Source organism: Pseudocercospora fijiensis (genome assembly GCF_000340215.1).
Source record: "Pseudocercospora fijiensis CIRAD86 unplaced genomic scaffold MYCFIscaffold_2, whole genome shotgun sequence".
Lineage (NCBI taxonomy): Eukaryota > Fungi > Ascomycota > Dothideomycetes > Mycosphaerellales > Mycosphaerellaceae > Pseudocercospora > Pseudocercospora fijiensis.
This window is the reverse complement of record NW_006921533.1, coordinates 1533721-1550373: the sequence shown is the minus strand read 5'-3', so window position 1 is coordinate 1550373 and position 16653 is coordinate 1533721. Positions and strand designations below refer to the sequence as shown.

The following is a 16653-nucleotide window of genomic DNA, read 5'->3' as shown; positions in this document are numbered from 1 at the left end:
CTTCTGGAAAGGCTGAGAAGCGCAGCGCAGCAGCAATTGTGGCAGTGTCGGGGCCGAAGTCCGCAGGTCAAGTATACCTCCAGCATGAGCCATCCATGTACATTGGCATCGACGCAATTCTGCACCCACATCGAACTCCGGGCACGGGGAAACCAAACACGCGTAGATAGGGCCAATTCTCAACAGCATTGTTACGATGGATCCAATCACAGTTGGGACTACCGTTCTAGGACTTGCTCTCGGAGGAGCTCAACTCTCTATGCAAGTATTTGAGAGCGTCGTGAAAGGTAAGCTGTGAGCCGCCGAACAGTGCTTGGGCAGTCGCTAATGGTCTAGGTTTCGCATATTTCGAGTCTGCTTCCAATGCAGATGAAGAATGTGTCGGACTGAAGATTCGACTCCGCTATGAGTATTCTCGGTTGGACGAATGGGCATCCAAGAGTGGACTGAAGCATGAAGAGACTCGGGTGCAGTACGATAAGACACAAGAAGGGTTTGAACCACATCATGGCCTGGACGCGAGGCGCAGGAAGGATAGTCAAACAACCCAAACGATTGGTTTGGGCCCTGAAGGACAAATCGGAGTTCACCAGGAATGTCGACCGAGTTCACGTCTTGATCGATGGCTTGCTCCAAACACTTTCACCAGATTATATGGCTCAATTGATTCGACAAAACCAAGAGATCCTCCTAGGCATGACGGCAATGAGCAAGAATGTGAACGAGCTGTTGACCCTACACCATATGGCGGCCCAGGGTTCAGCGCAAAGCATCTTCAACGGTTCCGTTGCTTCTTGGGGCGGATCTACTCTGGTAAATCGAAGTAGCTTGGAAGAAGAAGAAGAAGTTGCTGGCGGAGACCTGATCTGCTCGGAGAAAGCCTTCAAAATGTTGATCTCGCAAGTCACAGGCTTCTCCATACGAGTGAAGAAGACACCTTCTGGCCCTCTCGCAGATACAGAGCTTACGAAGACCGTCATCGCTTCAATAGTGCTCGACGACGTCACTGATTCAACGCTTCGCCAAAGTGCAAAAGTTGAAGGTCAGCCGGCATGGATCGAGTGGAAACCATATACGACAGAGCCGCACTACCTTGGTGAAGGTAGAACCGAGACCAGACCACATGCAACAATCTTGAGTCGCGCGCAACGTCTAGGATCACTCCTGCAGACCCCAGAAAAGCCAAAAGAATTCTGCGTGCCACCGTTCCTGGGACTGTACGACGATCGAAAGCGAAACAGATTTGGCTTCGTTTACCGTCCACCGGCCGAATCGATTGATGAGTCCATTGGAACGACGTTGTCAGCTCGACTGCAGGATAAGCCAGCAGCACTCGGAGAGCGCGTAGCTATCGCGCAGCAATTGACGCAGTGGCTGCTATATCTTCACACCGTTGATTGGTTACACAAAGGCATAAGACCGGAGGCAATCGTGTTCTTTCCCAGGAAAGGCGTGAGGACTTTCGGTCCAGCGTACATCAGTGGATTCGAGTATTCCAGAGTTATTGATATGGACACCGTGACGACGGGACCAGGAGAGACCGATCTCAAATCCGCATTCTATATTCATCCCGACTACTCTCGCGGCAATAGATTCCGAAAGACATATGATATATACTCTATCGGGATCATACTCATCGAGCTGGCTTGCTGGAAGCCCATCAGCCAAGTCTTGTCCGAACTGTCGAAGAAGGATGGACATCCTCAGACCAAGGGGAGCCATAGACCCCAGAGCACTCGGGACAAGATTTTAGATCCAGAGCAAGGCGTAATGGCCCTCGTTGAGCAATCCATGGGCGGGAAGTATGCCACAGCCGTCCAGGCATGTATCGAAGGCATGCCGGCATTTGGACTCTCCGAAGACAAAGATCAGGCTGATGCTCTTATTTCTGGACTCCTTCAACATGCTTTTATCCGTGTTGTGGTCAACCCTTTGCAGAGTATAGTTGTGTGATGTGGTCCCAGTGATCATCGCGATAGATGCATTCATTCCAGCTCAATTCTTGCTCTCAGCCCTCTCTCGATCATCACCCCATGCCACTGCCTCAGCTCACGATCACTGCAGCTGTCGCGCAGGTGCTGCATGCCCAAGATAATCCAGAATTTGCACCAGGGTAAATGCCGCAAGCCATCTAAAAAGACCTGCTTTGCCTTGCTTTCGCTCTCCAGTCTTCCCAGCTCCCAATTAAACCACGTCAGCCACAGTGCAGGTGAATGCCTCACATTGCTGTCCATGTGGAGAAGTGCTTTGGAGAATGTTGCTCGTATGACATTGCCCGTGGTCCCATACGTCTCATTCCGATGGATCTCTGAGTTAAGTCTGTGGGACCACTCAATCACTGTTGGCTTCGTGCTACTGTGCTTTTGGTCTTCGAATGTAGTCCGTAAACGGTCTTGTGTTTGAAGGCGCTGGTGCAAATCTAGCAGTATACTGTTGCTTGGGAAAAGTTCCAGGCTCGACTCGCATTCGTGGCGCAAGGCCGATGGTCTGTATTGCTTCTGACAGTCAAGGTGGTAGTGCATCATGCTCGCCTTGAATTGGTGCATGAGCTCCCGAGTGACGACTGCATTGTCTTGCTTGGTGAAGACAACATCGTAATGTCGATAGAGGGCGATGGCTTTCGTAACGCCGTTGTTTCCAGCAAGATAGGCGAGCCACGCCAGTAGATCACCGTATAGAGCAGCGCGCTGGAAATGACCCGAAAGCATAGCGCGGTCAAAACCGGATTCAAGCTCCCGCCGCATCTGCAGATGTTGGGCCTTACTCTCCGCGGTCGCGATGTCGTTGGATGTGGACAGAAGATCGCACAATGCTTTCTTGGTATCCTTGCGTCGCACAGTAGCCACAAGCCTGCTATGCCAGAGAAGGATCATGTCATCTTTCGAATCGAAATTGTCGCTCATACGCAGCGCAGTCTTCCATACCGTATCAGCCTTCTCGGCACGGCCGAGAGAAGCTTCGATCAAAGCATAGGCATTGTATAGCCGCAAGCTGGACGGCTTGCCCTTTAGAAGACGTTTTGCATGCTTTGGAGCTCCGTCCGGAAAGAGATGACGTTTAAAGGCAAGATGGTACTCCAATACATGGTCGTCGTCGCCGCGAAGCTCATCATCGTCCACCAAATGTGCGAATGATTCCAGCACGCGGTCGACAAATCGAGGCAGATCTTCATCATGGGTTTCTTGCACCAAAGCCTGAAATTGGTCGAAGCCGTCTTCGAAGAGACTTGAGATCGTTTCAAGCCGCGCGCGAAGCTTATGGGCACACTTTGGGGCTCGCAAAAGAGCAGCAGGAGCGGCAGCAAGATGAGGATCTCGCAAGTGTGCGAGGTCGTGTCCGAGTGATGGGAGGTTGGGTAGGCGTGCAAAGGTCAGGAATGCGTTGATGAGAGATGCTTTCGATACATTCAGATCCACAAGGCTCTCACGAATGTCGCTGAACATGACATGTCGGAAAGGGTCGGTGAGCGAGTCGTCGTCCATGGTTGCCGGGAGCACGAGACGGCCGAGCAATCTGGCTTCCTCGTCTGCAAGATGGCTTACAGAGGTCACGGAGTCTGTCATGTGCGTCTGGCCAGTCGGCAATGCGCGAGCCGCAGACGTGTGTTTTTCATGTGCCTCGCACCAAAGCGACGAATGCTCTTCGCCAATTCTAGGCACCTCGCTGTCCCAGTACTCCTCGAAAGAGGCAATTTTGTCTTCCGACGTAGCTCTGACCAGTTCTGCAGGCATAAATAAGTGGTATTCCAACATGGCCTGCCAGCTCGCAATTGCCAACTCATCGAAGCCAGCATCCCTCAGGAAAGTTGTGAAGCGAAGGAAGATATAGACTGCAGCAGTTCCCAGCTCCTCTCGATGCTGAGCGTTACTCGTAGCTTGGGAGTCACGCAGCAGATGGAGGCAGCGGATGTAGGCAGCCTTGCACGTCTCGTAGCGGAAAGAGACCGAATCGTGCTGGACAAAGTCAAGATACTTGGTGCACAGCAGGATGCTTGAGCTGCACTCTTTCAGTGTCTCGTGCCACTTGGCATCAAGTTTGACGGCATCCCAAATGTGACGGCCCTCTTCCATGATGGCCAGAAGCAGTGCCTCGCGACCAGCGTTGCCTGTGACAATATGCTTCGATGCCTCATTGAGAATCGACAGGCGTAGATCTGCCAGCGCTCTTCTTTCCGACGCGGAGAAAGAAGCGCCATCGCGAGAGCCACGGGGACGCACAAGTTTCGCTTGATGCTCAGCAAGAGCGAGCCAGGCACCGAGATCAGTCGCGCTGGCCTTGGCCTGCTTCGACAAGACGGACGTCTGCTGACGAACGCGGAGGTCGTCTTCCTCATCGCGTGCTGCATCGGATGCCGTGCCTTCCTCCACGTCGGCATCCCGTTTCCTCTTGCGAGGTGCCGTCAAGCAGATGAAATCACGATCCTTCTCACCATCGGCGTTCACTCCCGCTGGAACGACAAGACGGAGCTTCGCATCTTGTGCTTTAGCAGCCGTGGAAGTGAGGGCGCGTGGCTGCTTTTCCGAGCTCCGATTCACATCAATGAACACAGTTTCCTTGTCGGTGCTGGCTTCGCGATCAATCTTGGCAACAGGCAGTCCTACCACAAAGCCGAAGCCTACCCGTCTGTGCTGTGGAATGCTATAGCGATGGAGACTGCCGTACTCAACATTCTTGGCGTCACCTCTACGGTCGATCAGGAACAGGTCGGACTCCTCGCACTCCTCTGGCGTGTGATTCTTGTCATGGCGACGATCATGCTCGCGCCGATCCCGGCGGGAATGTCTATTTCTATGGGGACGCTCACTGCCGTCCTTCCTGCGGTCAGAGTCACGGCCTTCGCGTCTCCTTGGGCCGTACACGTTGTCTGCTCTTGGACTCCGGTGGCGTCGCTTGGCACCAGATCCCTGGTCGGAAGGCGAACAGCTCAAGTCGGGGCGGTCATCAACTTCCTCCAGCCTGCCTGAATTTGAGCGCTGTCTGTCGCTTGAGATATCTGCATTCCCATTGCGCTCGACATCGTTGCGTTCAGACGCGGCAGATTTTGGCTTGGCCTTGAAGCTTGTGAATTTCGGGATGGAAGTCATTATGAACAGATACCATCTTACCTGGCCGCCAAGTCAGTCTTGTACCCGTTGCGACTTTCTGCTGATAAGTACCTGCCTGACCCCCACAGGAAGACGCGAGGCAGCGGATGTTATTGTGGCGGAGCGGAGGAGAATGTGGCCCGAGTGTCCCGCGACTTTACGTGCTGAGTGTGGTGCCAGAATTCGTGAGACGCGAAAAGTTCCAGGAAGCTTGGCGTGGGACTGATGAATTATCCAAGCTGTTGAACACCGCGCTGCTGCTCACTGGGACAGCGCCGCCTTACGGACAAGGTGCAAGTGAGGCGCATATGAGGGCGTCATGGCGACTGCTCTTCAGCAGCAGTTGGCTGCCATCGCCGCCAACAGCACACATCAACTCGATCTCAAGGCGCAGAAGGCTCGCCATGCGAAATCGCTCCTCTTCGACCCGCGAGACGCTTCGACGCAGACCTTCGATACCATACACCAACTATGTCTGGAGGGCTTCGAAGAGCTGTGCCAGCTCGACGCACGATTCATCCCGTTTTCCCGAAGTTTGTTCAGCGAACAGAGCAAAAGCGAGGATCGCACAAGCATGACCGCCAAAGAAAACGCTGAGCTGGACAAAGTGATCGAGCGATTCTTGGCGCTGCTGGGAGGCAGGCTGCTCTTGAAGCCAGCAATGAAAGCGGCCGAGTGGCTTGTACGGAGGTTCAGAGTGCAGGAATACAACACCGAAGCGGTCCTCTTCGCTTTTCTGCCATACCATTCCTCGCCCATCTTTACAGCATTGCTCTCCATTCTACCACACCAGCTGCCGCCGACCTTCCGATTTCTCCATCCATATGTCACACAGCAAGCCCAGAACCCGCCCCGACATGCCATCGTCATGGCTGCAAGCAATGTCTCGGCCTTCTTTACAGCATTCAGTCAACACGTGCTCAGTGTTGCCCAGGCAAAATACCATTCTGCTCTGCTGCTCGGCTTTTGGGCAAGTATCACCGCACAGGCAGTGAATGCCATGATCGATGCTACCCGCTCAGGTAGAGAGACGGTCCGAAGACAAAAGGAGGAAGATCTGTTGCTCAAACTTCTGCCCATTCTGCAATCTGCTCTGGGTATCAAAGGCGTCCCGGAGCTGTATCTCGGATCCTGCATGATAATGACAATAGTGGCCACGAAAGCATCTTTGGCTGACAAGGTCCTCAATGCGATGATGGAGGCCGTCGCAACTGCTTGGACGGAGCAAATAGTGGAAGATGGCATAGTGTGTCTATCTGTCTTGGCCGAGGAGAAACAGCAACTCCTGCTTTCCAAGCCCACTTTCCGCGCGTTGCTTGACGAAGCTGAGCTCCTGCTGACTATAGAACATGTTGGCGCGAAGTATCGTGTAGACAAATTACTCACCGGCATTGCTGTCAGCGCGATCGATGGGTTGACACAAGGCGAATGCGCAGATGCGTCGGCGCTTCTGACAGATCTGCTAAAATCCGATGCCTTACCCGAAGAAGGCAAGTTGCTGGTGCTGGAGAATGCTATAACCCAAGCTTCTCAATTGCAACCCTCCGGCGGTCAAGCCATAGTGGCAGCCGTGACGCGCAGCGTTAGTGAGAACGAGGTGGCTGGTCTACTACAACAAGCATCGCAAAAGGCTGGCATCAATCTCGCTCAACTGGACTCGGATCTCGCTCTCCAAATACAACAAGGCGCAATGGAGAGTGAGGCAGAAGCTGAGCCTGAACCTATGCTCATCGATCATGACGTGGAGATTGATGCCAATGAGAGCAATCTTTCCTTGGGCGACCTCCCAGCCTTACCTTCCAAGGACAGTTCGTTCCTTGAGGTCAAGCATGAAAGGCTGTTCGGTGAATACGCTTCTGCGTTTCAAAAAGTGTCACTCGCGAAAAGAGACCTAGAAACGCTTCTCAACGCACCTGCGCTTCAGAAATCCTCCGCATTCGAGCAGCCGAACTTGTTGTCCTTCCTTGCTCGTGTCTGGACAAGCGAGCTGCCATCTTCAACCAAATCAAGAGCTCTACAGATCGCTCGGGATCTGTTTGAACAGTTCGTCCTGCAAGATCACGTTGGTGATCTCCAGGCTTTAATTCCCTATCTCATCTCAGCCCTCGCAGATTCTGCAAGCTCCGTGCGTAATGCAGCAGCTGCAGCTTGCATTAGTCTGGAAGCCATCTACAGAACGATGAAGAAGTCCAAGGCCGACGCGAAAGTCTGGGCCAAGGACGACGTCTACGGAAAAGAGAGCTCCACATTGCACTGGCTTACTCACGCGGACGCTCACAAAATCCTTTCAGACGCGCTGCTACCCATCCTCGAAGATTGTGTCGTTGATCAGACCTACGTAGGACAGGCCCTGACCGACATCATCAATGCCCCTTCCAGCGCCGCCAGATCAGACCGCAAGGAACTCAAGCAAGCGTCACGCGCCGCGCTGTTTTCCAACCTCGCGAGTCACGTCGTTCTCACCCCGGTCGTTCGAGTCAAGTTGAGTCTCTTGGAGATTCTCAAAAAGGTCGGCAAGACCGCCGGCTCATCGAGGACACAAATCTTGCTTCCTTACATTAAACATTATTTTAGTCAGCTGGCTTCCCCTGCAAATCATAAAGCATCGCGTGATCTATGCAAGATGCTTCTGGCCAATGTCTCGAGCCGCAGCTCGGACGAGGTACAATTCCTGAAAGCGTTGGCAATCGGGGAGGTTACCTCCGTAACAGAGTGCTGTGCCCTTGGCTTCTCACGACTTCGCCATCTCTGGTCTAGCATGAAAGAAGCGGCTCAGGATGATCTCGTTGGCTGGCTGGTCTCCCTCAGTCTCGACTCTGGCGCCTCACAGGAAGTTCAGACAGGTGCAGTAGAGACACTCAGAGCTTTGCAATTGCCAACTCGCACTCTCGTTCAGCTAGTCGAGACTCTGCCTAGCGTCCCGGAACTCCAAAGCCAACCGCCATCAGCCAAGAAGCGAAGGACCTCGGACGTAATCAAGTCTGGCAGCATCGACAAGCAGAAGCTCCATCTTGCCATCAAGAGAATCACGTTCGTCTTGGAATTGGTCGAGGGCGCAAAGCCAGAAAAGCACCCTCAATTACTGGAGGGCCTGTTCTACATCCTGAGTGAGCTGCATCACTATAAGAGCTCGCTGGAGTCGGAGCTGGTCTACCTGCAAGGTCTGCTGATCAACAATCTGCTTTCAGTTGTCAATGGACTTGTGTCGAGCCCATTTAAGGACGTAGACAAATCTGTCATCAGGGCGGACCTGATCGTCGAGTGCGTCAGGACGACTTCAAGCACTCAGGTGCATCAAGCTGCCTTGCTTCTGATGTCTGCCTTGGCCTCTTGGGCGCCAGATCTTGTCTTGCACAGTGTCATGCCATTGTTCACGTTCATGAGTGCGACCATCCTGAAGCAAGGTGACGACTACAGCGCGCATGTCACCGACCAAACTGTCTCCCAAATCATTCCACCTTTGGCAGCCTCTTTGAAGAAGAGAGGTAGAGATCTGATCTCAGGCGCCGCTGAGCTTCTCCTGAGCTTCACCGCTGCGTTCGAACACATTCCTCTGCATCGCCGGGCTGGACTCTTTCACAATTTAGTGGAGACTCTTGGTGCTAACGAGTCGCTGTCCGCTATCGTAGCCATGCTCATTGAGCGATACCCTGAAGATCCTACAGCACTTTCATTTGTCTCATCCCTGATGGAAAGGTTTGCGCCATCCACACAGTTGGTCGCCGTCCAGCGAATCCTCGATCTAGTCTTCGACACACTGAGGGCAAAGCGAGGCCTGTCAGACACCATTCTAGGCTATGCGGAGAAAACTGCTGAGCAGGCAACAGCTTCGACTGCCGTACTTCTGGAAGGGTTGGCATCTACGCTCTCCAATGGAGCACTGCGGAAACTGCTTGCTAAGGAACTAAAGAAGGGAGGCGATGGAGCTGATGCTTTGCGTAACAACTACTCTGTCATTCTCGAGAGGGCGATGCAACTTGAACTTCAGCTCAAAGCTCACGGGCAGCTCAGTGACAGTGCTACCAATGTCTTGACCTCGCTGCTCGGACTCATGCCTACTAGTGACTTCATAGAAGCCAGCGGAACTCTTATGCAGGCAGGCTCTGACGAGATCCGCCGCCAGGTCTTCTGGTCACTGGAGCAGCGCGTCAAGGCCGCTAAGCGCGGTGATACGGCGCTGCAGAAGATCTTTATCGAGCTATTGCCGCAGTGCGCTCTTTTCGTGGCTCAGAGTCAGCCCGTACAGACCCGCCTCGCTGCGATCAAGTGCATCGACTGCATCGCTGACAGGTTTGGAAAGACTGATCGCGCGTCACTTTTCCGCGTGGCTCAACAAATTGCAGGCCAACATGCGCTGGGGGCTGGTAGTGGAGAGCAGGGCCTCAGGATGACCTCTGTCCTCTGCTTAGCCAGCATGATTGAAGTTCTTGGAGATGAGTTCATACCAATTCTGCCCAAAAGTTTGGAGACCATCACTCAATACATGGACGAAGCGTATCGCAATGACGAGGATGAGGAAGATATAGAAATGCTCGATGCAGGCTTCAGCTTCGGTCTGGCCGTTCTCGATCACATACCCTGGATGTTGTCAGGTCAGCACTTGAATCGTCTGCTTGCTCTTGCTGCTGCTTCGGGCGAAACGCAGGCACTAAGTTTTTCATCCTTGGCCGCGAAGAAGCTATCCGCCGACAGTTTTCTCGCTAGTCTGAGAGAGACGTGGGAAGAAGTCGTCACGCTGTCGATTGAGCAGGATGAAGATGCAGCCCTCCGCCACGTCGGAGCACTGCGCCAAGCCGTCCAGCATTACACAAAGGCAACGGTTTCGAAGAACTTTCAGGTTTTATCCGAGCTTTTACTGCAAGCTCATGATCTTCGACGAATACTCACGGAATCCGACGCCGAAAATGATACGACCAGTCTCTCCGAGTTAGTGAACTCGACGACTATGGATACAGTCTTGAAGCTGAATGATGCCACGTTCCGGCCATTCTTCGTCCGATTCAACGAATGGTCTAGCGCTCGCAAAGGAGAACTCGCTACGACCCTCCGAAAGACAAGCTTCTTCAGCTTTGCTCTCGCCTTCTTCGAGCAACTCAAGTCTCTTGTGACCGGTTACGCGAGCTATCTACTCGAAGATGCTGCCTCGCTCCTCCAGTCCTTATCGCCGACCTCTCCGCATGAACGCGAGCTGCTGCACATAGTCCTGGACGCTCTCGCCAGTAGCTTCGCGAACGATCAGGGCGACTTCTGGCAATCACCAGATCATTTCAAACCCATCGCGGAGCCACTGATCTGTCGCCTTCAGCGCGCTTCAAAGACTGATGCCACTCAGCACATTGTTCCTGCCATTGTCGAACTCGCTGCTGCTGTGCAGTCGCCAGACCTTCACAAGGAGATGAATAGGATCATCATGACCTACATGCGCCATGAAGACGCCGCTGTTCGACTGGCAGCTGTCAAGTGCGAGAGAGCATTGACAGATCGGCTGCATATTGACTGGCTTCACTTGCTTCCGGAAATGCTCGCGTTCATCTCGGAATTGCAAGAAGACGATGATGGATTTGTGGAGAGAGAGACACTTAGATGGATTCACCAGATCGAGGAGGTCACGGGCGAGTCGCTTGATAGTATGCTGCAGTAGCTGATCCTGCTTTGCAGATAGAGCACCACGCAGATTTCGAAACCATTCTCGACGTGGAGACGTTCCGCATTCACTTGTCATGAATTGTGATGGTGAGGCAACGCTCTCGGAATTACAGGGTTGTCATCGACAGTTCAATGATGCCCTATTCCCGCGGCAATTGACGAGGTCGTCTGCATACCTAGTTTTCATTGGATCTAGACCTCACAGTGATTCCTCTTCGCACGAAACGTCAGTGGGTGGAGGGGTCAATTAATAGTCAATGGATATTATAAATACAATACACCTCGACATTCGCATTGAGATTTGAACATCTATCCATTTGACTTTCCAATCGAAAAACATGTCTACCACAGCATTGAAGCTGTACGGTCATGTCCTGGGACCAACCCTATGGAAAGTCGCCATTATCCTCGAGGAGCTTGGGGTGCCTTAGTACTAGTACCGAAAGTCGTCGATAACGACACTTACAACTTCTAATTATACTAGGAACAATACTAACCCTACTATACTAATCTAAGAAAAAAAACATATATTCGAAGTAGTAGAAGTAATAATATAAAAGTCCTTACTTCGTATAACATCCTCTAAAGTACTTTCTATACCTAACCGACTACTACTAAAAACCCTTAGTAGTAAAAGAAATATAACTCCGTATTACTAATATCTCTATTTTTAAAAAAAGGACTAGTTAAATCGCGTCTTCTTAGTAGAATCCTTATTGCTATAAAGTATAAGTATATACTAGAGGTTAATATTATATTAGGGTCGATTACTAGTGCGGCTATTTAAACAGATCGAATAATAGCCTAAGGATTCTTTTTTTAAAAGGACTAAAGGTAGGTTACGTTTGTATATATATATATAACTTAGCGAGTAATAGTAAAGGATTATATATCCGTAACTAGATTACAAGATAAGCGGATCGAGCGGATTAAATTAAGTGCTATATAGTATATATACTAGGAATTAGGATGAATTAGTAGAGGAGGAGCAGTAGGTATAGAATCTTGAAGGTTAAGAGTATATAGAAAGGGGAAAATTAGGAGGTGCAGTCGGTGCTGAGATTCTTCAGTATTCACCGGTGGTTACTGCGGTTTTATCGAATGAGCTGGATTCTGATATAGAGGGCAGTCAAGAAAGCGTCGACCATAGATTTACGGAGACGCTGAATACGCAAGTCAGACCCTTGTTATACGACTCGACGGTTCGATTATAAGCTCCTTACAAATGCGTGAGACACAAACGGAAAGCGACAGCATCATCAAACACAAAGATTCCTTGAAGCGTGGTTGGGAGAAGAACCGTACACGATCGTTGCAGGACCTTCTGAGCGTAGACTCTCAACAGCATTGCTGAGATGCCAGCCATACAGGAGGCAAGCGCCTTGCTAAGGAAGCTAAGGATGTATAACCGAAACACGCCCGCTCGACGACTCTTGGCATATGAATTGGTATCACTTGGGGGCGCGGAATGACGGAGCATCGTTCCCTTCCACACGAGAGCAAGATCTAGAGCTGAAGTGGATTGTTCAGGCTCATCCACTGATCGAATTGACCGAAATCATTCACCCAAAAGGGATCCTGCAGTGTTGTGGCGTTCATATCCAATTCCATGAGCCAAGGCATTGTGCCCGTATCCACAGGCTGTGCAGAAGACACTGACAATGAGCCGTGCTGTGCGTCCGCAGGGATGGTGAAGTCGCCATTCGTTCCTTGCGTGGTGTTCGTTGCCTGAGGAATAGATTGGAGTGATTGAGCTTGTGCAGTACGTTCTTGCGGGTTGGGTTTATCTTTACGGCCAATGTGGATCTTGCCCAGCAATGGAATAGTAAGGGTGATTCCTTGAGAATTAGTCGAAGTATCGGTTTTGAAGTGAGACCACAGCGCTCTGATTGCAGCTGCAGCCTCGCGCGCAAATTCCGAGCCCACATGGTCCTGGACGAACTCCATGGTCTGCACCATGCGCTCGAGACTTTGAAGCCGGTCTTCACGCTCTCGGTCTTGGGGAGGCTGGAACACGTGCCTGTCGTTGTGTTGGACCTGTAGTCGGCCGTAAGAAGATAGTAGGAGGAATGTTCCCGCTGTGAAGATCTGCATGTCGACGATGCGGCAAACGAAGAATCCAGCAGGTAGGGCTGTTCGGATGTTTGCGTATCGTCGTGACAAGGCGTGACAGGCTTCGACGCAGCTGATACGACTGTATGAGTACTGGTCGTGGTCATCGTTGCTCATCGCTGGATGCAGGTGAATTCGTGCCGTGAGATAAAAATGCCAGAACTGAACCAGTGCGTCTGCCGAAAGGAAGGTGAATTCCTCTTTCCACCAGGATATCGGCGTAGAGCTCTTGAGTGAGCGGAGATCCTTATCCATGTTCAAAATCTTTTCACAGATCTCTTCTTGAGATGTCCCGATGGTATAAGCCTCGTCGAGTTCTTGGACTCTCATAGCAATGCCAGCAAGTTCGAACATGTAAGGCTGAGCAAGGACTGTACCCGAAGAATCTACAATCTGCTTCCGAGGGAAACGGTGGGTTGCAGTGGCAGGAGGCAGATTGAACTTCAATAGCCAGTAAGTATTCGATGACTGTTTTCTGCATTGCTTTACTCACCATCATCGAAGCAAGTCTATCGGTTGCGCATATGCTCTCCCAAAGTGCGATCTTATCCGTAACCCCATCAATGAGGGTTGAATGGGCATGGGGCATAGGCCGATGATACCACGCTCTGGGCAGCCCAATAAGCTCTGCTATCGCGATGGTTCGTCGAAGTGTGAGCCACAGTGTTTTCACCGCGCCAAAACCAAGCTGCAGCCTGAGGTAGAGCACCGTCGTAGAGATGCCTTCGATCGTTGAGGCGAGGCCGGTGTGTGTTATGACGGTGTGTTCAACAGCTTGCATCAAGTCTTGCACGTAGCTCGCGATATCTGTCCAGCCTGGTACAGTGTCAGCACTGCCTCGAACTTGGGCGATGAATCTCGAGTGGCTCACCTCTCTGCTCAAACGAAAGCACTATGGAGTGTTCTGGGACCTGACGAGCGGTGATGGCGAACGACAATAAGTATTGCGCCAAGACCACCGGGTCAACATCTGTGCTAAACATTGTCTCATGCTTCGTGACAAGCTGATCCCGACTGCCCTGGGTGCTCGTTGTGGGGAATAGTTGGTAATAAAGCGACATCCACGAAGGCGCATAACTAGATGTCTCGGCGACGTCCTGCAGATGCAAGATTAGCGAAGGCGTGGTTGGTTTGGCGCAGAGGATACCGACATGTGTGGTGGGTAGGTAATGCTGGAGCTTCGCTCTGCTCTGATCGGCATATCGCTTCGAGCACGGCGGTCTTTCGTGCGATCCCTCCGCGAGTCGCTGATCCGGCCCGATCAAGGGATTGTCGAACAGAAACTTGAGATGAGCGGGCGCAGCCGTTGTTGGACCTATTCGTGTTCGTTCAGCAGAGAGATCCAGCCTCAGTGAGCATGAAGTTGAAATGATGCATCATTCACGGACGGGTTCAGCCGCACGCTCACCATTCACGGTATCAGGCTCCGAGTCTACGTCAGGGATGGGAGAGGCAGGTGAGTCTCGCTCTCCCGGGCCGCGTTGCTCGGGCGAAACCGAAAGCGAAATCGATGTGGCATGTTGAGGTTTGTGCTGGACCGACGCGGCCATGTGTGCGATTTGAGCTTCCAGTCGCGAGATGCGATCCCGGGAAGAGACGCGATTGGGGTCGACCGAGCGACGGGCATACAGCTGTGGCACACAGGCCCGGGCTCGTTGCTGGCAGCCTTGACAAGCAGCGTCTGTTGCTGCCTGCCAGATGCAGCGGATCTTGCGCTGTCGGCCTGTAGCAGGAGTGAGTGAGTGAGTGAATGGACGACGATGCATGTGCACGCCAAGTCTCACATTCCACGCAGCTCTTGGTGCCTTTCCGCATGCGTTTCAGCGCTGGCTCTCCGTCTGAACTGCCCTCCATCGTGCGACGGACGAACGATGAGCAGATGCTTTGCTGACGAGTGGACAACAAGACGGCGACTGCGTTGCTGTGACATCGGAGCTGAAAGATGTGACGCATCAGCTCAGTCACATGACTGCCACATGACTTCTTGGCACATGAGGAATTTTCACACTGTTTTTTAGTCGATAGAATAGACAGAATACAGGCAATCAACGAAGACGAGTAATCGCCGACAATGCAGTATTATGTAAGTAATCAACTGCGCTGTGCGTGATAAAAGATACCGCGTCGTCTCACCAAGCTCTGCTTCTACGTCTGCCAAGACACGAGCACGACGGGCCGGGCCCTCGGTCTTCGGTCGAAACCTTCGTCCGGCCAGCCGCTTTGTTTTGTTTTTCGATTCCTCCAACTCCAACTCCTTACCAATCATGGAACCAGCACAGCGCCCTCAAACGGCACGCATCTACGTCGCTGTGAATGCGACGCCACCTCATGCCATGTAGCTATGAGATCGCACCACCGTAAGTCCGATCGTTGGTGCGCTATATGGAACATCATCCACGGTAGGATCTCTATATGATAGATACTGCATCCATACCGCCGTGAACACACAAAGAAGTTTCCCATAAAGCCCCCTTACTTGAGCACTTCACTCTTCTTGGCGCTTGCCACAGAATCGGATACAAACCAAACACGACAAGCACAAGCACAAAACAGCCGGTCATACACACTACTTAGCAACCAGGGATAAGACAAGCAAAAATGTCCACCACTGCTCCTCAAGGCGTAAGTCAATCTCCATCCCCTCATAAATGCCCAGAAATCTCACCGAAATCTATAGCCCCCATACGCCCCCCAAATCGCCTCTCTCGGCGGCCAACCAACGCCCATTCCCGACGTCGTAATATGTTCAATCCTGATCGCTATCTACGCCGGCTCAGCAGCCGGCCACATGTCCATCTACCAACTCAACCGACGCAAAACCCATCATTTCTTCATCTCCGCCGCACTCTTCGGTTTCAGCATGGCAAGAATCGTGACTTGCTCCCTCCGCATCGCCGTCGCATACCATCCTTCAAACGTATCGCTCAATATCGCCGCACAGATTTTGCTGAGCGCCGGGGTATTGATTGTTTATGTGGTTAATCTGGTCTTCGCGCAACGGATACTTCGAGCGCGACAGCCTGAGATAGGTTGGCATACGGTCCTTCGGGTGTTTTTCAGAATCCTTTACGGACTCGTTGGTCTGGCGCTGGTTCTGGTGATCACCTTCATCGTCATCCAATTCTATACCTTGGATTCCGAGCTCCGAGAAGCGTGTCGCGATATCCAACTCGTGGCCATGACATACCTGCTCTTCGTCACGCTTGTGCCTCTCGTCATCCTGGCTATCACCTGGTCACTCAAAGAATCCCCTCGAGCCGAGGAGTTTGGTACCAAGGACTCGTCCGGTGGACTCGATACCTGGAGTACGGGACAAAAGTCTTTAATCCTTTTGACTTCAGCTTTGCTGTGTACACTCGGCTCTGCATTCAAGACAGGCAGTAACTTCGAATCTCCTCGACCGAAGAGCGATCCGGCTTGGTACCAGTCCAAGGCGGCGCTTTATGTCTTCACTTTCCTGATCGAGATCTCGATTCTTTACATGTTCCTGTTGACGAGGATTGACCATCGCTTCCACGTCCCGGACGGAAGCAGTAAGAGACGTAGCTTTGCGGGAGTTGTAGAGGCGACGAACGAGGGTCAAGAATTGCCGCAGATTTCCGCACAGACATCGACAGAGGCGAAAGAAGCAGTTTAAAATCTGACGGGCCGTGGACTGTTTGTATATTAGGAGGAGAAGAACGACTCCAGATTTTCACGACCTGTGATCTCGTGATATTAGCGACAGATTAGAAGTGTGCAAGAATGAATGGTACGATATATTTGCGAACAACTCACTGTTTTCCTTCCATTTCAATCGAATTCATACAAC

The 16653-nt window shown here is 51.9% G+C and overlaps 5 protein-coding genes across 5 annotated transcripts; 3 read left to right on the top strand and 2 right to left on the bottom strand.

Annotated features, from left to right (window-relative positions):
• Positions 1 to 453: 453 nt before the first annotated feature.
• On the top strand, positions 454 to 2297 carry MYCFIDRAFT_150621 (uncharacterized protein; the record flags this gene model as incomplete). Its single annotated transcript, XM_007924935.1, has 1 exon — positions 454 to 2297. One exon carries the CDS (start codon positions 454 to 456, stop codon positions 1951 to 1953), a length of 1500 nt encoding a protein of 499 aa, XP_007923126.1. The 3' UTR covers positions 1954 to 2297.
• Positions 1582 to 5084, bottom strand: MYCFIDRAFT_213905 (uncharacterized protein; the record flags this gene model as incomplete). Its single annotated transcript, XM_007924934.1, has 1 exon — positions 1582 to 5084. One exon carries the CDS (start codon positions 5082 to 5084, stop codon positions 1986 to 1988), a length of 3099 nt encoding a protein of 1032 aa, XP_007923125.1. The 3' UTR covers positions 1582 to 1985.
• Positions 5085 to 5403: 319 nt separating this feature from the next.
• MYCFIDRAFT_41337 (uncharacterized protein) lies at positions 5404 to 10725 on the top strand (the record flags this gene model as incomplete). Its single annotated transcript, XM_007924283.1, has 1 exon — positions 5404 to 10725. One exon carries the CDS (start codon positions 5404 to 5406, stop codon positions 10723 to 10725), a length of 5322 nt encoding a protein of 1773 aa, XP_007922474.1.
• A 1751-nt stretch (positions 10726 to 12476) lies between these two features.
• MYCFIDRAFT_1304 (uncharacterized protein) lies at positions 12477 to 14696 on the bottom strand (the record flags this gene model as incomplete). The annotated part of the gene is made up of 6 exons (XM_007924103.1): positions 12477 to 13283; positions 13336 to 13658; positions 13714 to 13939; positions 13994 to 14157; positions 14251 to 14565; positions 14627 to 14696. Coding segments are annotated over 6 exons (1905 nt in total), but the record flags the coding sequence as incomplete, so codon positions are not given.
• Positions 14697 to 15440: 744 nt separating this feature from the next.
• Positions 15441 to 16479, top strand: MYCFIDRAFT_82707 (uncharacterized protein; the record flags this gene model as incomplete). Its single annotated transcript, XM_007924678.1, has 2 exons — positions 15441 to 15464; positions 15520 to 16479. The coding sequence occupies 2 exons, from the start codon at positions 15441 to 15443 to the stop codon at positions 16477 to 16479; spliced, it is 984 nt and encodes a 327-aa protein (XP_007922869.1).
• Between the last annotated feature and the right edge of the window lie 174 nt (positions 16480 to 16653).